Source organism: Fukomys damarensis, unplaced genomic scaffold (genome assembly GCF_012274545.1).
Source record: "Fukomys damarensis isolate Sample0158 unplaced genomic scaffold, DMR_v1.0_HiC HiC_scaffold_15, whole genome shotgun sequence".
NCBI lineage: Eukaryota > Metazoa > Chordata > Mammalia > Rodentia > Bathyergidae > Fukomys > Fukomys damarensis.
Genome location: NW_022900927.1, coordinates 50,219,385 through 50,244,881, shown reverse-complemented (window position 1 = coordinate 50,244,881; position 25,497 = coordinate 50,219,385). Strand labels below are relative to the sequence as shown.

At 32.6% G+C, this 25,497-nt stretch overlaps 1 protein-coding gene across 1 annotated transcript in view; it reads left to right on the top strand.

Moving 5' to 3' along the window:
• Positions 1-25,497, top strand: part of Cep290 (centrosomal protein 290) — a 79,294-nt gene that overhangs the window by 46,904 nt on the left and 6,893 nt on the right. The window contains exons 34-49 of the mRNA XM_010629786.2: positions 1,086-1,352; positions 1,960-2,067; positions 2,649-2,848; positions 3,910-4,123; positions 5,146-5,283; positions 7,506-7,727; positions 8,043-8,165; positions 10,285-10,430; positions 10,750-10,905; positions 13,368-13,491; positions 17,698-17,832; positions 18,307-18,384; positions 19,626-19,790; positions 20,398-20,520; positions 21,483-21,655; positions 24,727-24,868. Coding sequence (XP_010628088.1) covers positions 1,086-1,352; positions 1,960-2,067; positions 2,649-2,848; positions 3,910-4,123; positions 5,146-5,283; positions 7,506-7,727; positions 8,043-8,165; positions 10,285-10,430; positions 10,750-10,905; positions 13,368-13,491; positions 17,698-17,832; positions 18,307-18,384; positions 19,626-19,790; positions 20,398-20,520; positions 21,483-21,655; positions 24,727-24,868 — 2,514 coding nt within the window. The remainder of the gene's footprint in view (positions 1-1,085; positions 1,353-1,959; positions 2,068-2,648; positions 2,849-3,909; positions 4,124-5,145; positions 5,284-7,505; positions 7,728-8,042; positions 8,166-10,284; positions 10,431-10,749; positions 10,906-13,367; positions 13,492-17,697; positions 17,833-18,306; positions 18,385-19,625; positions 19,791-20,397; positions 20,521-21,482; positions 21,656-24,726; positions 24,869-25,497) is intronic.

Here is a 25,497-nt window from a genome sequence, read left to right as displayed (position 1 = left end):
TAATCAACAGCAGATGTAGCTAATTTGAATTCACTATTCATTTAATTACTACTTGTCACTTTTAGGCACACTGATCAGTAAAAATGAGCTTCAAAGAAAATTTTTTAAAAAAACATTCGTAGATGTATGTGCAATATAGTGCTTACATGATATTTTTTATTTTGAAATGCCTATTGTATACCCTTGAATCAATTTTACTCTAATGCTTTTATGATTTGGGAAAGTAAAGGTAAACTAGAAATTAGTTATTAAGAAATGATTTAGTCTAGGTATTAGATTTGATTAATATATTATCATATCAAAATTGTTAGAAAATAATATAAATGAATATTGTTTTAGTTTCCAACTGAGCATATGACCCATAAATTAATTTTGACAACAATTTCTCATGTAAATTATACATTCTTTATAAATTCAGGAAACCAATTTTCTTCATTAGTCAGATCTGTCATTTATATGAATTGCTATTGAGTTACTTGAGTGAAATATCTGCTTTAATACCAATGAAGAGTAAAAAGTCTATTTCCTGCTTTGTTTTATTTATTTTTATTTAGTTATTTATTTTTGGTACTGGGGATTGAACTCGGGTCCTTGTGCTTGCGAGTCTGGCGGTGGAACCACAGAGCTAAATCCCTGGCCCCTTTCCTGCTTTATTTTAATGAACTGCAGTTTTTGATTGTAGTTATACATAGACTTGAACTACTGAAATTCCAGTTTTATACTCAGTAGACTTTTATGGAGTTTTAGTGCTTTGATAAGTCTGTAGATCCAAATAAAAGGAATGATTTATTACATTTCCATTCTGAGACTAGTACCAGCACTGATATATGCCTCTAAACTGCAGGATCCTAATAAAGTGCCCCAATTGAATTTTATTTTTATCCCAACCATGAAGTTTTGACACATGATAACCTTACAGATAAAATATGCATGAAAATAACAGTACTATTATGTTAAAAATAACATCTAATCTTATTAGAAATCTGTGAAAAATAAAACTTTTTTGCTTATATCTAACTGAAATTCAGATGCAGCATTTTAAAGAAAAAAGTAAGCTTTCATTATTTGTTATGATTTAACTGCAGAAACTAAAAGAAAAAGAATCTGCTTTACGGTTAGCAGAGCAAAATATTCTGTCAAGAGACAGAGTAATCACTGAACTGAGGCTTCGATTACCTGCCACTGCAGAACGAGAAAAGCTTATAGCTGAACTAGGCAGAAAGGAGGTGGAGCCAACATCTCATCATGCAATGAAAATTGCTCATCAAACCATTGCAAACATGCAAGCAAGGTTAAATCAAAAGGAAGAGGTATTGAAGAAATACCAGCGTCTTCTAGAAAAAGCCAGAGAGGTATTTCATTATATTTTTCATTCTGTTTCATTTTTTTCAGTCAAATGCCAAATCTTACGCTGTCTTAAAGTGGTCGTTTATTTCTTGCTTTCATATGATTCCATTTAGAAATTGTTACTTTCTCATGATTAGATTACAGATTTGTCAGTAAAACTGGCAGTTTGTATATGTGTATCTGTGTCTCAAGGAATAACCAAACCAGAAACAGCTGGCTGTCATGGTGAAACGTTAAGATTAAAATAAAAAAATGCCAATTCATAAGTAAGAATCAAGGCAATAAATAACTTGAGTTCTACTACATTAGCAGTCAGTAGAACTCAGATTTGCTAGAACTAGGGACCTTAACATTTAAAAAATTTTCTAGAAACAAGTTAAAAGATGATACTTATGTGTCATTCTTATTCTAATGTTAAGAATAAATTATCAAAGGTTGAGGTTGTAAGCATGAAGGTTCATTAGGGGAGATGTCTATATATATATATGAAGATAATGTTCTTTTGCTATCTCAGAGATTTTTAGACTATTAAAAATAAAATGTTTAAGATCTTCAGAGTTTAATTTATTTGAATCACAATTTAAAGTACAGATTTGATTTTTGCTAAAACAGGAGCAAAGAGAAATTGTTAAGAAACATGAAGAAGATCTTCATAGTCTTCATCATAAATTAGAACTACAGGCTGACAGCTCACTCAATAAATTCAAACAAACAGCTTGGGTAAGATTCTAGATTTTTGTTCTATTCTTTATTGATTTTTAAAAATCCTATAGTTTAAAAGTTATCCCACTTTTTTATTGCCAAAAATAATCTGAAAACACAGCTCAAATCCAAACCCTTTTTAAACCTAAACCCTTCAAACTTAGCACTACTCACAAAAACATGGTTCTTGTCTTTAGCCATGTACGGTTTCCTATGATCTAACCTTAGTCTTTCTTTCCAAACTCAACTCATTAAAAGCTTCTGACTAAACTTACACTTCCCATTTGTGAACTCATACTTGCTTCTTTGAATCATTCTGTTCTCTGTGTGTAAAATGACTTGTCTTTCACCTCTTAATATGTAACCTGAGAATCCTTGAGCCTTACCTCATTAATTTAGTCAGCATTTATTGGTGTACACTTTGCTAAATGCTAGCAATGGAAGAGTACAATCTTTATTTCTTCTTTAAGGCTTCATTTTCTATTAAATTATTAAGTTTTAGGATTTGTATTTTGGTCATTTGAGAAATTAAATTCAAATTATGGAATAAGTGGTATTGAATTATGTATGTCCATGGCTAATATGTTCGTATTTCATAGGATTTAATAAAACAATCTCCTGCTACAGTTCCTACCAACAAGCACTTTATTCGTCTAGCTGAGATGGAACAGACAGTTGCAGAACAAGATTACTCTCTCTCTGAACTTTTAAGCAAACTAAAGAAAGTATCACAAGAGTTAGAGAGGCAAAAAGAAATCACGGAATTAAAAATCAAAGAATTTGAAAATATGAAATTACGGTAAGGCTTAGACATGAACTTAAAAATAAGCAAATGGTAATTATGACAGTGAAGATAAATATGTTTGCTTTGTCAGATATTGATGTATATTGTCTGAATTTATTCTCTGGACTGCTTGTGACATATCATTTTCCCCATTTCTCAGATAGGAAGCAAGACCTGTGGGAGGCTCAGTAACAGGGCTGGGAAGACATGGGAAGGCCGCAGTTTGAAATAGTCAGTGTGGCTCGAAAGCCAATAGAGGTTCTACCCTAGAATCTTTTTGTATGAGTGTCAGCTTCATCCTTTTGTAACAGTAGTACATAACCCTGGCCCATTCGTAGTGGTTAAATGAAGGCCCAGTGGAACTGTATATGAAAGTCACCTGAAAATTATAAAATTACATACAAAGTTTGCTTGTTTGCCTTGGTGTATGTGCCACAAATAGAGGCTCAATAAATGATTGTTAAATGAAGAAGTAATTTATTAATTACACTGACAGTTGAGTGTTTACAACATTTTCTGTATTAGAAATTCTAAATGGTTTTCTAAATTTTGCATTTTCTAAATGCAAATTTATCATAATATATATTTTAAACCTAAAATAGGCTTTTAATTATGCAGTTTCTAATCATAGAACTATTTTTCAATTTTCTTATTTAGAAAAAGTGAGAAAGTTGATGTTCTTAATGCACAATTCCATCCCAGCACTAAAGCCCTTATTAGACCTTTTGATTATTTTCTCACATATTAAAGATGCCTCTGATAAAATTAACATGTATTTTTTCATTTAAGTAATTGTCATTTTTTTCTTCCAAATGAGATTTAGTAACAGCATATGGTGTGTTTTTGATCTGTTTTTCTCATTGTGTTAGAAATCTTATACATGGGAGATTACTTTTGATTTAGTAAATCTATGTCCTGTTTTGGAGTACTTAACACTTTTAAATTCTGAGTGTAGAAAAAGTTCTATATAAAATGTTTTTGCCATATGGAGTATTTCAAATAGCCATTTTACGACTTTATAAGATTTTTTTTCAAGTATTGCATGAAACAATTAATAAATACATTTTTTATATCAGGCTCCAAGAAAACCATGAAGGTGAAGTGAAAAAAATGAAAACAGAAATAGAAGATTTAAGATGCCTTCTGGCCCAGTCACAAAAGGAATCACAGAGTTTAAAGTCTGAACTGCAAGCTCAAAAAGAAGCAAATTCAAGAGCTCCAACAACTACAATGAGAAATCTAGTAGATCGGCTAAAGAGCCAGTTGTCCTTGAAAGAAAAACAACAAAAAGTAAATAACAGAAAATTATTAACATCTAGTAAAAATAAATAGAGAAGATTTGTAAATGAGTTAGATGTGATAGCGTAAATGTGTTAAAGTAAAATGCTGTAAAATAGGACAGATATTTCAAGATAATTCTTAAATAGACTTTTTCAGTGTTATTTTTAAATGTGAGTACAGTTTAGTTTACCTTTTTTATGTTGTCATCAGAAATTTATGGATTATTTTCACCTTTTCTACTGCTCTTTTTTTTTTTTTTTTTTTTTTGGCGGCTTGAGGCTGGTTAAAAAAATTCGGTAGTTTTCAGTGACTTGAAGAGAATAAGAAAGAAATGTGGTAGTGAAAAGGACGTGTTAAAGAAGATTTCAGAGATAGATTCGTGAAGGAGTTGGTCAGTTCATTCACTTTTTTTGTCATTAATCTGAGATTTGATATACTGAAACTGTTTGGAAGATATTGCTGTTCTTGGTAGCTCACAAAATTTATTGGTGGGTTTTAAGCTTTTCCCACCCATTTTTTCTAACTTTGTCTACCTAAATTAAATTAATTTTATAATGAAGGATATACTGAGTGGATAATTTGTAAGTATCTAAACTTGGATATTTGAAAGCACCCCTCGTGTTTGTAATACAAATTTCTTGACTTAATACTGTTTTCTCAGAGTTATTGTTGAAATTTTGAACTCTTACATCCAATTGGGAAAGAACAGAGTGTAGTCACTAATGGAAATTTATTTAGAAAAGTACATGTCTTCTTGATGAATTATGTTTTAGCGAACAAATGATATTTTCAGAAAAATAGTAGTAAATAAACTTTATTTATTTGATATTGCTCAAATAAAATACTAGTTTTCTCTTTATTAGTTTTTGTAATCAACCTATGTGGATAACATCTGACACATTTAAAACAGAGCATTCCCCAAATGGAAAAAAGTTAAGTTTACTGTTTCTAGACCATTATGGCTGTTAATTGACAACTCAATACGGTAAACTGGGTTATTTTAAAAAATGTACATATGTTTTAATTTTTAGGCACTTAGTCGAGCACTTTTGGAACTCCGGGCAGAAATGACAGCAGCAGCAGAAGAACACATCATTTCTGTAACTTCTCAGAAAGAGGCAAATCTCAATGTTCAGCAGATTGTCGATAGACAAACTAGAGAGCTGAAGGTGAGTATCAGCACTTAACATTTCTATTACAGTATTCCTAGAAGTTCATATTGGAAGAGAATCCACTTTTGATATGTGTGCTAGTTACTTTTCTCTCATTGCTGAGACAAAATACCTGACACCAGAAGTTAAACAGAAAGGGGTTCATTTAGCTTACAATTTGTAGAGGTTTCAGTCGGTAATCAGCCAACTCCAAGGCAGGGGTGACAAAGAGGCATGGCAGAGCAGAAACAGCGTGGTACTCAGAAGGCACCAAAGATAACAAATGAATTAAACAGCATCTCCCTGCCCCTTTTAGCTTACTCAGACTACTCAGAGTAGCACTTATACCCTTAATTCTAGTGCCCTTGAGTCTAGAATTGTATCATGAATCAATTCCAGCTTCATACACTCTAGATCAAGTCTTTGACCATATGAGGCTTTGTGGGGACATGTAGCCCCAAACCGTAACAATAGGTATTAATTTTGACCCTGAGTAGGGAATTTATAATGAATTTGTGGTGGATAGATAAGCATATGTGTGCATTTTTTAACAATACAACTTTATGACATTCATGTACTGATTATCAGGAGGATTGGGAAAGGATTTAGAGCAGTCTAATGTTCATAGCAAAATCAAGAGGAGACTATAGAGATTTCTCATATAGCACCCCACACATATGCTTAGTTTCTTCCATTATCATTATCTTCCCCTAGGGTGTCATATTTTTTATAATTAATGTACTTAAAATGAAATCTTATAATTACCCGAAGTTCAGGTTTATGTTAGAGTTCACTTATACATTCTGTGAGTTTAAACAAATATATTAATGAACATGGATCTTTGCTGCACAATATTGTAGCATAAAGACTGTTTTCATTAGTTTCTCTGGTGTGAAAAACTATAATAGTACTTAAGATCCTAATGAGATAATTGACAGTGTGAAATAGGAAAAAAAGGGCTAAAGGTGTAGGGAAAGTGGGAAGGATAGGGGAAAGGTAATAAGGGAAAAGAAAAAATAGGAGAAAATTTTAAAAATGGAAATAAAATGTTTGTAAATGAGGAGGGGAGGAAGGGTGAAGGGAGGGCAGGGACAAGGGGAAAAAATGAGACCCAAGACCTGTTAATGTAAAGGTACAAGATCCCAATGATGAATGTAACTGTACTGTATACCTAAAATGTACCAATAAACTCAATTAAAAAAAAAAAACTTTTCATGGCTCCAAAACTTTTCCACTAATTCCCCTTAACTTCCACCAAACCTTGGGAACTACTGACACTTACTCTCTATAACTTTGCCTTTTCCAAAATGAGTTGTAGGTGGAATTGTACAATATGTAAGTAACCTTTTTAAATTGACTTTCATTTGGTAATACATTTCTGTTTTTAGCCCTGAATATCTTCCAGTGTCTAAATATATCACATTTTATGTATCTACTTAATTTCTGGGGACATCTTAGATGTGTCTAAGTTTTGGCTATTGTTAACTAAGCAGTTTTTACTTCTAAATCAATAAGTGAGATGTGTGGATTTATTGCTTTTGTTTTGTCTAATTGTATAAGGAATACGCCTTTGTTAATAGCTTTTTTTAATACTAAAATATCATCTTGTCTGAATTCTTCCTATTCAAGTCTTCCATTTCAAATACTTTTCTGACTTGTCTAAGATTGTTTCCCTTTAACAAAATAATAATATTTATTAGTATTATTAGTAGTACTTGGCTTGTAGTAATCTATTTGAGTAAATCATTATAGGCCAAGTAATGTTTCTATTGTTATCACTATATAAAATAGCTAAAAATACTTTCCTGATGGTTTTTATATATACTGTATAATGTTACACATTTCCTTTCATATCTTGTCCTTACAAAGTACATTAGAACTACTTCAAGTCATATATTTTGTTTTATCATGCTCATGCTTCATAGTTTTTAAACTATTGCTAGGCACACGGATAGGTACTTATTTCTTCCATTTGAGTGCAATGAAGCATTTGTTTAATTCATGAAATCTTGTTCCTGTATGTTGTTGAAGATTAATTTGTTTTCGGATGTTTTTGTTTTTCTCTAAGTTTGTTTGACATGAATATGGGGGGAAATATATATATATATATATATATATATATAGTGGGTTTTTTAATCGTGTGTACTGTTCTTATATTTAGTATTAATGGTATTTTTGTTTTGTGTTGTTTTTATCATTGATGATGAAGATTCATGAATAAGCTCTTTCTCTCTCATTAGTCACAAATTGAAGATTTAAATGAAAACCTTTTAAAATTGAGAGAAGCTCTTAAAACAAGTAAAAACAGAGAAAACTCACTAACTGATAATTTGAATGACTTAAATAATGACCTACAAAGAAAACAAAAAGCCTATAATAAAATACTTAGAGAAAAAGATGGAATTGATCAAGAGAATGAAGAACTCAAAAGACAAATTAAAAGACTAACTACTGGGTTACAGGTAATTTTATATATAATTCTGATAGTCTTTGTAATAAGTAGTACTTTATTTCCCTTCTTAATTTTATCTACGGTATTTGCTAAAACTGGCTTTCAGACCATTTTGATAAACATAACTAATTCCTTTACTGATTTCTATTGTATATAAAACTCTAGTATAGTGTATTCTATAAAATACAGGAACAACTACCCTGTTATACCTATGTATTATAGAAAGTAGGGTTAGTGATGGGCCGCAAAATTTCTGTATTTAGAATATCTGGTGTACTTTTTGACATTTATTTGTAAACTGTAAACTTCTATCTTATTTTTTCAGAGCAAACCTCTGATAGATAATAAACAGAGTTTAATTGAGGAACTTCAAAAGAAAGTTAAAAAACTAGAAAGCCAACTGGAAAGAAAGGTGGATGAGGTAGACGTAAAACCTATGAAGGAAAAGGTATGTAATAAAGCATATTGAGTAATATGCATAAAATAGTGACAGATTAAATATATAGTTGATAAACAGATAATATAATATCTTGTAGTAATTTGAGGGCCTAAAACATGTGAAAAGTAGTACTGTCTAAGCAGATAAGTCTTAAGAAAAGTTTCTGTCCTTTAGTTAACTCACAGTCTACTTAAGGAACGAGGCATCATTTATGTAGCTCTTGGAAATCACTACACCATCTGTGTGGCGTCTTCCTGACACCATAGTACCTCCAGCGACGCTTCACATCTTACATACCCAGCTATGTATTTTCCCCCAAATAATCATTTATGTAGGTTGGTGCTTTTGACCTTTTGGACAAAGATAAACTTTAAAATACCCACTCTGAACCAAATGTATTTCAGTAACTTTCAGCCAACCCACTCACCAGTTTATTTTGTAGTATGAGGAAAGTTGCTTAAATTCTTCTTACAGGTTTACTGGTAAACCACCTTGTAATAAAAATGAGTGATAGGATAATCAACCCAAAGAAAAACTAAAGTTAACTGAAATGCTTATAATACAATTTATTATGAATAATAAACTAGAGATAACCTTATTAGTATATTGAAAATACCAAAAGTTACCTGAGAACATTTGTGTTTGTTGTAATTTTTGTCCCTAAAAAAAAAAAATCACTATAATTAGGAAAATTCTGCGTTATAAAATTTACCCAGAAACTGCTCAGTATCTAGTAAATACTTTCAATAACAGTGTATTTCAATAATAGAATAGTATTTTCCCTATGAAAATTCATAACATCAGTGTCATTTTGATGAAAATGATTGAATCTGTAAACGTAAAGCCACAACATGCTTTCTGTCCATAGCTCTATTGATGTAGTAGTCAGCTTTCCCATGACTGAGACAAAATACCTGACATGCATGACTTAAAGGTTCATGTGACTCATGGTTTCAGAGCAGCCAGATAGTTAATAGTCTCTGGCTCTAAGGCAGAAATGTCTTGAAGGAAGGGCTTGGTGAAAGAAAGCTGCTCAACCCAAGGCAGTCCAGAAATAGGGTGTGAGGAAGGGTCGGGGAGAGACATACCCAAAAGCACACTTCCAGTGACCCACCTCATCCAGTAGGGCCACAATTCCTAACAGCACATTAAGCTGTGAACTTATAAGTGGATCAGTTTACCAGTGAATATAGTGCCCCATGGTCCGTCACCCTCTGAAAGCCTAGCTCTAAACACTTTATGCTTTGGGAGGACTTTGTTTATTTTTGTGGTACTGGAGATTGAACCCAGGGCCTCCTCACTGAGCTACATCACCATCTTTTTTTTATTTCTTAATTTTGAGACAGGGTCTCCATAAGTCATCAGATTGACCAGTCTAGGCTTGAACTTGTAATCTCCTGACTGAATTATACAGACTTTCTTTGGCTCCTTTATCAAAATTATAACAAGCTATAATAGCACTATGATTACTAGCTAATTTTCCTATTACTGTGATACCCTAATTCCTTTATTTTCTTTTTTTTTTAAAGCACTTATAACCAGTTCACTTGATGCCCAGTTTCTTTTGTTTCTCATTTTACTGTCTATACTTACTATTTATACCTAAGTCAGTCAACATAAACTATATTATAATATTCATGAAGATCCAATTTTTTATCAGGTTCATTGCTTCTAGTCCTAGTGTCTACAATAGTATCTGGCATGTGGTTAGAACTAAATACTGTAAATATGTGTTAAATATATAAAATAATGTATATTGAAACCTTAGTGAGTTTTGATGGTAAAGTATCATGAACCAACACAATTAGATCATTTATATTTAAAATTATTTTTCAAAGCTTATTTTAGTTTTGATCATCTGTATTGGAATCTTAATTTTAAAACTCTATAAAGATGCTGACATTAGTCAAAACTCACCCAGAATTTTATCTGTCAAGTGATAAAACCTCTTCAGACTGAAGGTCATTTTTGCTAATTTTTGCTAGATTGGTATGCCTAAAGATTCTTGAAGTTGCATTACGTATTTACATATTGTCTTGGAGTATTGATTTACTATTTTTCTAGGTAGAAATTGATAAAATTAAAAATAATACTAGTAATTTTCTAATTTATTTATTATTGCTTATAGAGTGCTAAAGAAGAATTAATTAGGTGGGAAGAAGGTAAAAAATGGCAAACCAAAATAGAGGGACTTCGAAACAAGTTAAAAGAGAAAGAAGGAGAAGTTTATACTCTAACAAAGCAGTTAACTACTTTGAAGGATCTTTTTGCCAAGTAAGTTTGAATTTTATTGTAAAACATTTACAATATCAATCTGGAAGTTATAATCTTATAATAATTGATAATGTGAAAATTTTTCTAATTTTAAGTATTTATCATTATGACTCACTTTATTTTCTTTAAAATGCCTCAAACACATTTTAACAATTACAAGTGGAGTGTTGTATGATTTTAAAGTGAGTTAGTTCATAGCAAATATAGAATGGTACAGTTGGTGTATACTGTTCTAATAATGAGTAAGCTCTAACCTAATAGATGGAAAAAGCCAAAGAGTAAGTGGCATGTTTTCATGGTTTTATACTACATTCCACAGAGCTGACAAAGAGAAACAAACTTTGCAGAGGAAACTAAAAACAACTGGTATGACTGTTGATCAGGTTATTGGAATGCGAGCTTTGGAGTCAGAAAAAGAGTTGGAAGAATTAAAAAAGAGAAATCTTGACTTGGAAAATGACATACTGTGTATGAGGTAAGCTATCACATAGAAATATAGCACCTATTTTGATGAAAACTGCTTGACCCATAGTTAGGGAAATAATAAATGTGTATTGTTTCAAGTTTGGGTTGTGTTGATTGTCTTTTCTCATTTGAGATGAAATATTACTGAATTTTTGTATGCTATGTAATTTTGAATTATATCCTTGACCTTTAAATATTATGCTGTGAGCCTTTGAGTCTTTTTTAAATTCTGTGGAAAATATATTTTTGTTTCAGCGTGTAATCCATCCGATTAGATCCGGATTTCAGGTTCCAACCTCCTTTCTTTGGGCTCTGATTCCAACCCCAGTTCTCTCTTCAAAGCTTCCACAGTGCTGGTTCAGCTTTGTCCTGCCTGTACACCTCCCACTTGCACAGATGTCTGATACATAGGCTGTGTCTTACTCAGTTCCCCAAATTTTCTGCATTCTTTTCAGCACCAGAGCCATACAAATGCATCTCAAGAGTGACTGCAGAAGTTCACAAATGACTTTTAAGGGTCCTTTTCTTGAGCTCCTTCCACTCTGTTATCTTGATACTCCTTTTTCCCTACAGCTCCCCATTAGGGGACTTTGGACAGAATACAGGGCCTTATTTACACCTTTCATGATGTGTACTTCAGCAGGTTCGCATATCTATAGCCAATGTGTTAATTTTATGTCAATCTGACAAAATGCTTGAGAAAATAAACTTGAGCAAAGATTTATTTTGGCCCATGGTTTCATAGGTTTCAGTCCATGGTTACTTGGTTGCTGGAACATCATGGTAGCCAGAGCATGTGGCAGAGGAGGAGGCTCAGTTCATGACAATAGGAAGCAGAGAGAGAGATAACAAGCCAGGACCTAATATACTAAGTTGGGGGCCAAACCTTCAACACATGAGCTTTTGGGGGGATAGTCTAGATTCAAATTATAATTCCAGACAGCAATGGGAAAACAGAAAGATGTAGGAGAAAAAAATTGTTGTCCCACCCCATTGGTAGTACAGCTGTGTCAATTGGAGAAGATTCCCCTCATAATTTTTAAATAGAAAAATGTGTGATAAAAGTATTAAAGATATGTATCCTCATATCTAAATATTACAGACAGATACCAGACCTTGCCAATGAGTATTCATATGATTACAGATCATTTGAACACTCTTGGCTGAGAAAATAACAAGTTACGTATAACCTAAGTAAATCTTGGAAGAAGTAACTAAAACAGAAAACTAAGTAGTTTTAGTTTTTAGGACATTTATTTTGTATGACTATAACTGTATCAGAAAACGTAATTTGGAAAGAGATCCCAAAGTAAAACAAATCTCAAAGCCTTCCTAAAAGAAATTGCATGGTAGTCATGATAGCGTGAGTGAGTGGGAGTTCTAGGTATGATGGAGTAAACACACTCAGTTGTCTGTCACAAATTAAGGTGCAACTATTTAAGGACTTTGAAAATGAAATAGTGTAAGGCAGATTTTGGTAGAATACTAGAATTTAAGTGTCAGCCAACCAGCTGTGAGTTTACCTTTTCTTTACTTCTGTTATTACCTGAGCTAAACATACTTGAAACTTGAAAGTCTTGTAACTCAAATAAGGAGAGAGGGAATTTCTAAGCCTCAGAGTATGAAGATATCTCATTATGTTTTCTGGGTTATCTCATGCCCCAACCTTAAACAATTCCATGATTTGGGAAGCAGAGGCTAGGTTTCATCTCCGGCACCTTTAAAAAATAGTGGTTTTATGAGCTGCTAACCTACAAATCTCTTTCTGTCCAAGTTACTAGTTGTTTTTTGTTTGTCCTTCAGAATCTCACTTGATAGGAAAAAAATGATCAAACAGTTCTATGTCTTGACATCTGTTTAAAGTTACTGCTTGATCTAAAAACAGTTTTCCCTTTTTTTGTTTTTCTTAAATCTAACCAGATTCAATTTTTATTAGCCTCCATATCTTCATGAGAATTGAACATTTTACTTTTGAAACCTTCAACTTTTAATACTTTCAATACTTTTAAAAGTTCTTTTTTCCTCTTTTTTCTAATGTGAATCTACAAGGTTTGAAGTAATTGGAGAAGACTTTATAGAAGATACTTAACCTCTTCAAATTTAAGAAATTTTATATTTGAACTTTGTGAATCAGATACAGACATGAAAATTAAGTATATATGGATGTAGGACATAGGGCATATCCCCAGTAGAAATGTAGAGGAAGATGAGCTATGTATGGTTAAAAGTAGATTTATCTGCCTATATAAAAGAAGTCTTCTGGTAAATGAAATTTGACAGATATGCCTGAGCAAGATTATGGAGAGTCTTTAAGTTTAAACTTTCATTATCTATATGTAGGTTTTAGAAGTTTCAAAAAACATTTGACTGTATTCATAAACACTTGCATTTTTCATTGCTTTCTTATATTTTAATTTAGTAAACAGGAAAAAGTTGAGATTTGTATAGTAAAGTATCTGGGTTTGTTCACAGGAATCATCAGGCTCTTCCTCGAGATTCTGTTGTTGAAGATTTACGTTTACAAAATAGATACCTTCAAGAAAAACTTAATGCTTTAGAAAAACAATTTTCAAAGGATGAATATTCTAAGCCTCCAGTAAGTGTATATCTTTTTTGCCTATTTTATATGCATAAAAGTGAAATAAACTTGTTCCTTTATCTGGCCAAAAGATTAAAACCTTTTCATTAACACTGACACAGCAAATTTGACTTTTATTTTTACTTCATAATGTTGTTAAGTAACTTCTTTAATCCTAATATAATAAAACTTGGGATGCTTAAAGTTTGCATAAAACTTCATTACAAGCAGTATCTGGAAATTATAATTGTTACACATTTTGCTTTGATAGTTTAACGAAGGGGGAAGTGTGTTGCCGCGCTATTTTCATTGATATGTGTTATATGTTTCTAGTTAATAAAGACTCATTAATGATTAATGTAGAATTGTTTAGATCTTGTTTTAAATACTTGTTATAGATAAATACTTGAGATAGATAGGGATATATTTTTCCTTTTTATGCTTCTTTTTTTTTCTACATCAGCAGAATCTGGTATGCTTGCTTCCTTTGTTATTAGTGTTAATATATATGATATAATATTTTCTATTGAAAAAACATTTTATTCAGGAACCAAAAAAAAAGTCCCAAAACAAAATATTCAGAATAGAAAATAGGAAGAGAATAGATGCCAGTGACAACTGCATCACTGTGGTATTCTGAGGTATTATAGTAAACAAAGCAGAGGATGTAGATCCTATTAAATGCAATGAAGCTGAAGCAAAATTAAACAATAGACCAAATCCACATAGGTCAACCTGTGGTGATGTTGCAGACTTTAGCTCCAATTTTGAAAAATACAACAAATCCTAAAGTTGAGAAAATTAATAAAAAATGTTGTGAAAAATTAGAAACAGGACCATTGAAAGTGAAGAGAATAAGATAGGTAAGAATGAAAAAGGGAAGGGGCACATAGCTTGAAGGTGTGAATCACAGCTATATGGATCCCAGACTGCTGTGAAAAATCATGATTATGCCACAGGTCCTAGTGCATCCTCAGTGCTGAGGAGGAGGCGCAAACAAATTATGAATCTGAGATACTGGTCTAGCCAAAAATAAAATGTCTTTGCTTTGGATACACAGCAGTTCTTTATTTCTTTGTTAGCTGCAATTTCGTATAGCAAGTAAGACATACATATAATACCAATAGATCAGGATACATACAGTACTTAAAAAGGATAAACTATTAATGGATTTTTTTAAAAGTTCTAATTTTTAATAATTTATTTTCAAAATTGGTTGTGATGCATTTCCTCAGTTAGTTTAGAATTCTTTTTTTTTTAACTATTGGTATACACTTTATAAAGCATCATGTTAGATAAAGAAATAGCAAAAAAAAAAAGGCATGTTAAAGGTGTTTTATTTTGTCTTAGAAATTTCTAATTGAACCTGTTTTATTTACTTGTTATTTTATATATAGCAAGTTTATTTGGTATTCTTCATACCATGTATTGTAACAAGTACTTTTTTTTAATAATGAGAAAGGGAGCATACTTTTTTTTTGGTCAACTATGTTGTTTTAGGCTCTGTGCCTAAGATTATTTCTCACAATACTTTGCAAAGTGTATTTTTCTGTTTTACATATGAAACTGAGAGAATAAGTACACCTCTAATGATTGTGAGATTTAGAATCAGGATTTTAAATCCAGGTCTAGCAGGTCTGAACATCAGATACATACTACTTTGAGTCAATTTATACTGAGGTGTATAAGATGTTTGTTTATAGTTCAAATCAAATTACAGTTTTTCTTTATCTTGTCCACCTGAGTTACTCCATTCACATAAGTCCTCCAGATAGCAACTGAAATTGTATATCTGAATTATAAGAGAAAAAATGGATAAAAGTGATTTATTTCTTTTTCTAAGTTCACAATGCTTTTTGTTTGTTGGTTTTGTTTGGTTTTTTCTAAATAATAAGAGAATTAATAAGAGAACTTGGGACTTCCAGTATGACTCCAATTCCTATTCCCTAAAAATTTAATTTCAAGAAATTTGTGCCTTTTAATAGGATTATATTCCAATAAAATAGTTTGGAATTCCTATGAAGTTAATTATATAGGAATCTGTTTATATTTATAGAATCCATTAGAATTTATTGTGCAGAACTTTGGACAGTGAACTAAGAATACTTTTATTTTCTGAGAATAGAAGGAAAATTGATATACATTCACTTATATAGTAATTACATTCATATTTTAGTGAGAAGTGTTAAAATATATCCTCATGTAAAATCTCAGAATAACTCCTCTTTGATACTTCTTATATTTTCCAGTTATCAGTCAGTGGTACTTATAGAGGATTATCATTCATTAAATCAAATGGCTACCACAGATAGAGGAGATAAGCTTAGAGACAGAAAATTAAAGATTTCCATGTCTGGAGTTCTTAAAAGTTATCCTGTCTAGTTTACTCACCTACTACTACATGCAAAATCTGACAGCCTTGTAAGTGGTAAGATGTTCTCCCATAAACAGGCACTGAGAAGAGTCAAAATTCATGAATAAGTAGGAATGTATTACTGTGGGTTGTAGACATCAACAAAAGTGTCATTTTCTTGCCGCTATATATAAATACTTATTCTCTTAGACAAAAAAATCAGGTGGAAACATGCACTTTTTCTGCCAGCATCGTATGCATCCTCAAAATCAAATGTCTGTCTACAATTTCTTTATCTTTCTAAAGGCCTATTTTGTGATTTATTTGTTTTTACTACATCTTACCTAAATAGATAATAAAATACTATAAAAAATCAAGTAGTATAAATTCTGATAGTTAAAATATGATTCAGAAGTATGTGTAGTAGGTATATTATTTGTATAATATCTTAAGAATTATAGTGTCTGTAGTATTACTAACGTTATAGCCCATTGAGCCAGTGGACAGAAAAATTGGCAAAAAGAAACTGAAGCCACTCTGAGTGCTTTCACAAAATGATTTCACATGAGTCATATGAAATAGGTAGTATTCTGCTCAAGCTGGAGAAGAATAAGCACATATTTCTCATTCAAATAATTTTTACAGTTCAGAATGAGAAATAAAAATAAACATAAAGAACCCAGGGTAGAGGCATACCAAGAGAAATGCATTGTAGTGCATTTCAGAGGAGTGGTTACTTTAGTTCAAGAAATGAGGATATGATTTCTGAAGGAGAAAGGAATTCAGGTACTTCTTTTCATAATATTTGTTCAGCTTGCCATAACAATACAGTTGGCCCTCCGTATTAAAGTGTGTGCATGTGAAGATTCAACCAACCATGGCCCAGAAATATTTGGAAGAAAAAAGGTGCGTCTGTATTGATTATGTACAGACTTTCCTTTTCCTGTCATTCCCTAAATAATACATTGTCATAATAGTTGAATAGCATTTACATTGTGTTAGGTTTTACAAGTATTCTAGAGACGATTTAAAGTATTTAGAAGAATGTGCATACATTATATGCAAATATAACTATTTTACCTAAGGGACTTGAGCATCCACAAATTTTGTTATCTGTAATGCAGGAGGGAGGGGCTGTCCTGGAACCAGTGAGATACTGTGGATACTGAGGGAGAGATGTACTATAGATTTGGTGGCTTAGACACCAAAAATGTCTGGTCTCACCGTTCTGGAGCCTAAGTATTCAAAATCAAGGTGTTGACAAGAGTTGGTTTCTTCTGAAGTCTTTCAGTGAAGGATCTATCCCCAGTCTTGGCTTACAGTGTCCATTTTCTTTAGTCTCTCCATATTATCTTTCTGCTATGCATGTCTCTGTGTCCAAGTTCCCAACCTTTCCCTTTCATAAAGATTGTAATCATATTGGATTGTGTCTACTTTAGTGACCTTATTTTGACATGATTACCTGTCTCTAAAAGAGGTCATATTCTGAGGTACTGGGAATTATAACTTTAACCTATATGATTTGGAAAGTCAAGGAACATAATTCAACCACAAAACCAGATAACTTTTATTTTGGACTAAAAACACCAATATAAACTAGCATAATCATTTTGAGAGTATATATGTGAAGGCATTACTTATATATGGATGTTTAAGTTTTACTTTGTTTTCTGTTTCAGTTAAACTTACATTACCTTTCTTACTGCTAGTTTTATGTTCTAATTTAGTTTAGTTTTCCCTAGGTCTCTCCATTTTTTCATATTACTTTGAGAAGAAATTCCTCTTTCGGCATAGTATTTTCTTATCTAGTATGTATTTGTTGCTTTTATTTATTAAACTTTAAAAATATTCCAAATTTCATTTTTCTGAAGACTTCTGGAATAGAGTCAGGTGATCATTATCAAAAAGAACAAGAGCTCCAAAGGGCAAACTTGAAATTATCATCTGAAAATATTGAACTGAAATTTCAGCTTGAGCAAGCAAATAAAGATTTGCCAAGACTAAGGGTAAGTGTAATATTCTATATTGTATTAGGATACTGAAGGCCTGAACCCATCCCCTCCTACATAGTTATTATGCTTGCTTATATTAGCTTATAAATGAATATTAATAAAATAACATAGTGGCATATTGTATATACTTTCTCATTTAACAGTTATTTGTTGAAGGCCTACTTTGTATCAAACACTTCTAAGTGTTGGGATATAGCAGTCAAAAATGCATGTATTTGTAAAACTAGTAGTTAAAAATTAGAGTTTTGTTGCACACTAAGACAATAATGTAGAACTTTTTCTTAAAAGTTGTTATACAAAATACTCTTACTAGCATATGTTTTAGCTTGCAGTCTTTGTTAGTATAAAGATCCAGTTCAGTTTGCTACACTGGTAACGAGATTATTGTTAGTTCCATGAATGGTTTGCCTGTCCTTTTGAATGGCTGTAACTGTGTCAGATTGCTATGTATTTTCTTTTATCTCTTAGAATCAAGTAAGAGATTTGAAGGAAATGTGTGAATTTTTTAAGAAAGAAAAAGCAGAGGTTGAGCGGAAACTTAGAGGGGTGAGTATTTCGCTTCAATGGCTAAAGCTAATTGCTTTCATGTTGATGAGAAGCAATCATAATGCAAAAACTTATTCTGGTAATAATTTAAATATGGATTCAGTGAAAATTTTAAGAGTAATTTTGGAAAATGTCTTGCTGACAGCAACCTGTGTTCACAGTGACAGTGCATGTGCATACAAATACTAGGAAAAAAATTCAGACAGTAGAAATGATAAATTTAATATCCTGAGGTGGAAGGATATGTAGTTTTATTTTGTTAGCAATTGTCACATTTGAAAATAAGAGGATAATTGTTTCTTTTAGAAAATTTAATTTATTCTGATATTTACATTTTATATTATACATAATTTAGTATAGTTTAATTTCAGCTTAAATATAAAATATGTACAAAATAAAGTATATGTGACAGTTCTACCTTTTCTGGTTAATAATGAATGTAACTCAACTGTGAAAAAAATTAAGTACACTGATTTACCCAATTATTAAAAACTTTTGATTTGAAATTATAAGCAATTATGCTTATTAAATGGGGACCCATCTCTGTAAGTATATTTAAGTAAGGTTTTTTATTTCAGATATGTGTCCTGATTATATTGACAAAAAACTGAATTTCTAAATAATGGCTATTCTTGAAGAAAATTATGTATATAATGCCACAGTTAAAATTTGATCACTCAAGCCAGTCGTGGTGGCGCAGGCCTATAATCCCAGCATTCAGGAGGCTGAGGCAGGAGGATCGCTGTGAGTTCGAGACCAGCCTGGGCTACATAGCGAGTTCCAGGTCAGTCTCAACTACATAGTGAGACCCTGTCTCAAAAAAAAAAAAAAAAAAAAATTTTTTTTTTTTTGATTACTCGTAAGCTCATTAACAACACAAACCATTTCTTTGGTGATTTAATTGTATCAAAAGAAAACTCTTGGTATAGATGAGAGCACATTAACAGATTGGAATACTTAGATTTATTCATGTGGATCAGATATCAAAGCTAGACTATTTAAACCATTACCTATTTACTACATGATTTTAAGAATATCACATTTTATAAATCTTGGTTTTCATGTATGTAAAGTGAAAATTATAATTCCTATTTAACAAAATTCTTTGAAGGGTATATTGAGTTTACACAGAATCTGGAATCGGTTATTGGAATTAATAATAATGAGTACATTTGTGGGCCTGTTGTGTTATACTCTCTCAAATATTTAATTAAATGAAAAGGTTAACATGTTCTTTGCAGGCTGGTAGAAGTGGGAAGACAATCCCAGAACTAGAAAAAACCATTGGCTTAATGAAAAAAGTAGTTGAAAAGGTTCAGAGAGAAAATGAACAATTGAAAAGAGCATCAGAAATATTCACCAGTGAAAAAACCGCTAACATTGAACAGGAAAATGAGAAGTTAAAGGTAATTTTAAAATTTTGATAATTTTGACAGGAATATTTTAATATTTTAGCTTTAACTTTAGGTAAGCTTAAAGTTCAGTATATAAGATGCTTTAATGGATGCTGTACATATTTTATAGTAAAAGAAAAAATTTAAGGATCTGAGTTCGATCCCCAGTACCAAAAAAAACTTTTTTATTGGAGAGGAATATAAGGACAGTCATACAGTGGTTCCACTTAATCATCCTTGTTTCAAGACCATCGATCTTGCTTTGGTGCTGCGAATATTACTTGTACCTGGTTTTAAACATGTCGATGGCCAAGACTTCATCCTTGAGATTGATTTGATTGGGTGGTCCCTAAGACAGGTGTTGTACTGGTCATTGTGTGTGTGTGTGTGTGTGTGTGTGTGTGTGTGTGTTGTAGAGTAACCACCTCACTCTAATGTATAGCCAAGGTCGGTAAATTCTGATAAGACGACCAGTATTCAAGGGAAGTCTTCAATTCTAATCATGTCATATATGGTCACCAATGCTACTTTGAATTAAATTTTATGAGTTTGGAAGATCATCTTTCATTTGATTTCTTTGTTTTAATTATTTGTTTTGGTTGTTTGTTTGTTTTACTAGTCTGAATTAGAAAAATTTAAAGTTCACCTTGGACGTCAGTTGAGCATGCAGTATGAATCCAAGGCGAAAGGCACAGAAAAAGTTGTTGCTGAAAATGAAAGACTTCGTAAAGAACTTAAAAAGGTGTGACTTTCATGACTAATGAAAAATTATTCATTTCTCTTTCAATTAAGTAAGACATCTGGGCAAAACTTAAAATGGATCCTTAATGACAGTGTCTGTACCAAGTAGATAATTAAGGAATTTAGGAATTGTGTTTTTATACTTGTCATTATATCCTTTCACTGTGAGGGATATTGAGAATATGAAAATTAATAAATTCAAAGGCAGTGTAATGTAGAAGCTACTCACATTGGATTCAGATCCTAGCTCTTAGCATTCATGGGAATTAGGACAAGCTACTTCTTTCTGTTCTTTAATTCCCTCATATATAAAATTGGGATAGTACACATATATCACAGAGCTTCTGCGAGGTTTAAGCCAGTTAATGTTTGTTTATTCATGTGACTTAGAACATGCCTCTCCTTTTTATTTAAATGGCAAAATATATTCCTTGCTCCAGACAAGTAGACATTGCTATTTATAAGGATGTTCCACTGAATAAATTGAAATTAATATATTGTAAACTGGTTATAAGAGAAACTGCGTGTATTACAAGGCCATCTTGATAATGTGTTTAAAAATGAATGTATAATAGTGAAAATTACCTGTCACTTACACATGGTTTATGCTTATAGCCAGTTCTTTTAAATTAGAAAGTCAAAACACAGTATCCATTAAATGTGTACAAAGATATAAACTACCCCATTATTCTAAAAATGTTACGGAGAACAAAATGACAAATTTAAGAGTAACCACTAGAGTAAATACTAGTAAATATATTTCTCTGGCCTCATTTACATGATCTTTCTTAGTAATTATTATGATCAAATTGTGTATTACAGGAGAAACTGGATTTTTATTACAGTTGTAATCAGCATTTAGAACTCTATACTTTGTTTTGCAACTTATAATTTTGAATACATTGAACCTTTAAGAACGGTATTATGTTTTGTCATAATATGCTAATTAACTTTTAATGTTAGGAAACTGAAGCTGCAGAGAAACTGCGGATAGCCAAGAATAATTTAGAGATATTAAATGAGAAGATGAGAGTTCAACTAGAAGAGACTGGTAAAAGATTACAATTAGCAGAGTGTAGAGGTCCACAGCTTGAAGGTGCTGACAGCAAGAGCTGGAAATCAATTGTTGTTACAAGGTAGGAACAATTGCAATGTTTAAAACTTGTACAGAGTTTACTTAGTTCTGATCCTGACATCATTGATTTCAAAGAATATTATTCTTAATAACCTAGTTTGTTTTTTTATGCTAATATTGTTGTGCTAATATTCTGTCCTAGCATTACCAAAGAGTCTTTTCTTCCACAGAGCAGATGGAGTGGGCTCAGGCCTTGGAGCCAGGTGGATGGCATGAAGCTGCCCTCAGCCAGGAGCCTGGCTGATGCTGCCCAGGTTCCCCAGGGTGCTGTTTTTCTCCAACTCCAACCTCGACTTCTTTATTTATACTTCACATATGAGCTAGAACAAGTGATCTGTCTTGTCGCAGTCTGTGCTGAGTTGCAATACTTTTGGACACTCTGTTTTCAGATAGCCCCAGCAGATGTTTTCAGCAATTTTTAGTCTAGCCTCTGTCTACTTATACTCAGTTTTCTCCTGGCCTGTGAACCTTTCCTGAAAATATATGGGATTTTTGCCTGTAAAGCTAATCCTTGTGGCTGTGGGATTTTATAGGTAAACATGTGTCCTTGAATCGCCATGATTTCGTATCACCGTGGGTAGTTTGTCATGATCGTGATGTGTTGGCAAAAGGCTCTGGAGTCATTCCCATTGCTGATTCAGAGTCTTGAGGCAAGTGACCAATTGGATCCTGCCTATGTCCTTTCCCACCATAATTGTCCTGTGTGAAACAGTATTCTTCACCATCAACATTTCTGCTGCTCTCACTTCAAACTGCAAACTCACCTACATGGTATCATCTCCATAAAGTTCCTCATATTTGGTCTCCTCTCTGATGTCTTCGAGGACTATGTCTGCCCTAACTGCTATTTGGAATGACCTTGATGGGAGGCAAGATGGTATCCACCATCACTACAGCTAGGATGGGAATCTTATGAGCACTGTGAGACTAAAAGGTCCCACAGAGGTGGACTGGCCATGTTGTACTTGGCCTTGTCAGCCAGGTCTAAGGTAAAAAGAGAAAAGTTAAGCAGACGCATTAGGGACAGTATAGAAGGCTGTATGGTCCTGGAGGAGTCCTTTGTTTCTATCCAGACACTATACCTAGAGGAGTCAGAATCTACCCTTCTCCCCTTTAGCCCTCATTTTTTCGATCTACATCCTGGAAATAATTATTATGCCCAAAATTTGGTGTCAGGGTGAAAATAATCAATATGTTTAAGTATGGAGGGAAGACAAACCAGTCCTTGTGTCTCCTCAGATGGTGGCTTTCAGTTATCAACCTTATCAGTGAATGTTTTGGTTGATCCTTTATTTTCTTCTGCAGTCACATGTGGTTTCAGAAAGAATATTGAATTACTTTCAGATGTATTTGTTCAGCAAATGTTTACCTAGTGCCTGCTACTGCGAGAATCTGTCCTTCATGCTGGGTGTTATGTCAAAAAGGCCTGTCTTGCCTGGGTTCCTTTGGAGAGCTCAGTAGCGCCCATGACCTAGAAAAAAAGGAATTCTTACTGTGGCTTTGACTAAATTTTATATCTATGACTCAAGTTATTTGAATCTGTGGAGATGATGACTCCTCTCCTTTTCTAAAAAAACTCCCTGAAGCTACAAACAAGATTAATGAAGGGCTAGGGATTTAGCTCAGTGGTTCTACTGCCTGCCTCACAAGTGCAACAACCCAAGTTTGATCCCCGCTACCAAAAAACAAAACAAAACAAACAAAAAACAAAAGCAGTTAATGAGATTTAAAACTGATGGGAAGATGAAGATATTAATCATAATTGGAGATGATTTAATGGTTTAAATCATTTGTATTTTGTTAATTTGAAAACTGCCAGTGTAACTGTGCATAGAGAATGCTCTTTTCAAGAAAAAAAAATAAGTCAAAATAGAAATTCTGAGAGAAAAAGGTCATTCTGGTCCTTGATTTCCAGGTTCACTAAATCTACCCTCTTCCCTGAGGGGGAGAAAATAATTGCTATAGTCTTAACTGAGATTATACACTCAGTTCAGTGAAGCACTTTAGAGCTGCCTCTTGGGATCCATGACACAAGTGGTCTTGCTCATGCTGAAATCCTTATAGTAGCCGTTCTCTATTCAACAAACTTAATAACACATTCTGTGTCACACCTTATCCTGTCCTTGGGACAGTCCAGGGTGATGTGGAGTCATCTCTGGAGGGGTCCTCTCTGCTTGGATGGCTTGAGCAGCAATGTGAATGAAGTGAAGGAATGAGTGTCTTGTATTTTTCCTTTATCCTTTGGCAGACAGTCTTTTCATGTAAAGAACATTGCTTTCTATGGACTCTTAAAAGTTTTTCTTTAATACATTTAGTTAATCGTAGTTTTTCTTCTTTAAACTGTGTCTACCAAATTTTGTTGCCAAAGAAGTACTGCTATCTTTTTTTAACTTAATAGAAAGGCACTCCCTCCTTTCCCCCTTTTTCTGGAAAAGCTGGACTATTATAAGCATTATCTTTATTTAGGTATGATGTCACCGCAGAAGTGTCCGGCTCAATTTTTGACAATTTACTTTGTCATGAATTTTTAAAAACTTTTTAGACTTTGATACGCTTCATTTTTCCTACATGGTGCGTGCGCTGTTTCTCTCACCCATGATTTTGGACAAATTTTTACTTCTGCTACATTGTTTTTTGTTTAGTTTTTTGCTACATGGATAACCCTCTGTATATATGAAAAAAGTTTTCTGTGTACATGCATGAAAAGTTTTTCTGCCACTTTGTATTCCTAGTGATTTTCACTAATACAAATTTGATATTCGATGAATTTGACCATATTTTTTTGTTTTGTAACTTTTACACTGAACTTTACAATGGTCAAATTCAGATTCCATCCTTATTCATAATTTTGAGAAACACCTAGTCTCTTTTAATTGGCATATTTGTTAAATAGAGATACTTATCGTTGGTATCACCTTTTAGTGCTAAATTACTGTGTACACAAAAAGGAAAATGGTTTGACTAAAAGAGACTATAGTAAGATAATCTTTTTAATGTAATAATTTGAACTGACTTAAATTAATGAGAAATTACATACTATGTCTATACTGTTTTTTTCCTTTATACTTTTAGAATGTATGAAACTAAGCTGAAAGAATTGGAAACTGATACTGCCAAAAAGAATCAAAGCATTACTGACCTTAAACAGCTTATAAGAGAAGCAGCAGAGAGAGAACAAAAAGTCAAGAAATACACTGAAGACCTTGAACAACAGGTATGCAATATAATTTTTCCATGTAAATGGTAAAACAATGCATTATATCTCAAGCGAATCTGTATTAAGTAAAAAAAAGACTTAATCCGTACCCTAGAAGTCTCATCTAACTGAATGTCACCATCATTTTACCCATTTATTTGAGCCAGAAATTATCAATCACTGACTTCATTCTTCCTGTCATTCCCCACATCCCTTTGATCACTAAATCATACCAGCTGTGTTTTCAAAGTATATCCCAAACCTCACTTCCTCTCAGCCTCTCCGTCACTACCATTCTTGTAAAGGCTATTATCTCATACTCAGACAATTGCAGCGATCTGCTAACTGGTCTCCTGGTCTGTTGACATCTACTCTTGCCGTCATTTTACCTTCTCCATATCTCTGTTCTGTTTTCCACACAGTTGTCAAATAATCTTTCTGAAGGGTAAAGCAAAGTACCAGTCCCTCCCTCAAAATCTTCCAGCGGTTCTTCATCACCTTAGAATAAAACTTTATTGTAAAGTCTGTTCCTGGCCTATAAACCCATGATCTGATGCTTAGTTTTTCTCCAGTGTTCATCTTCTACCATTTTTTCCTCTCTCAGTGTTTTTGCCACAGTAACTTTTTTTTTTTTTTTTTTTTTTTTT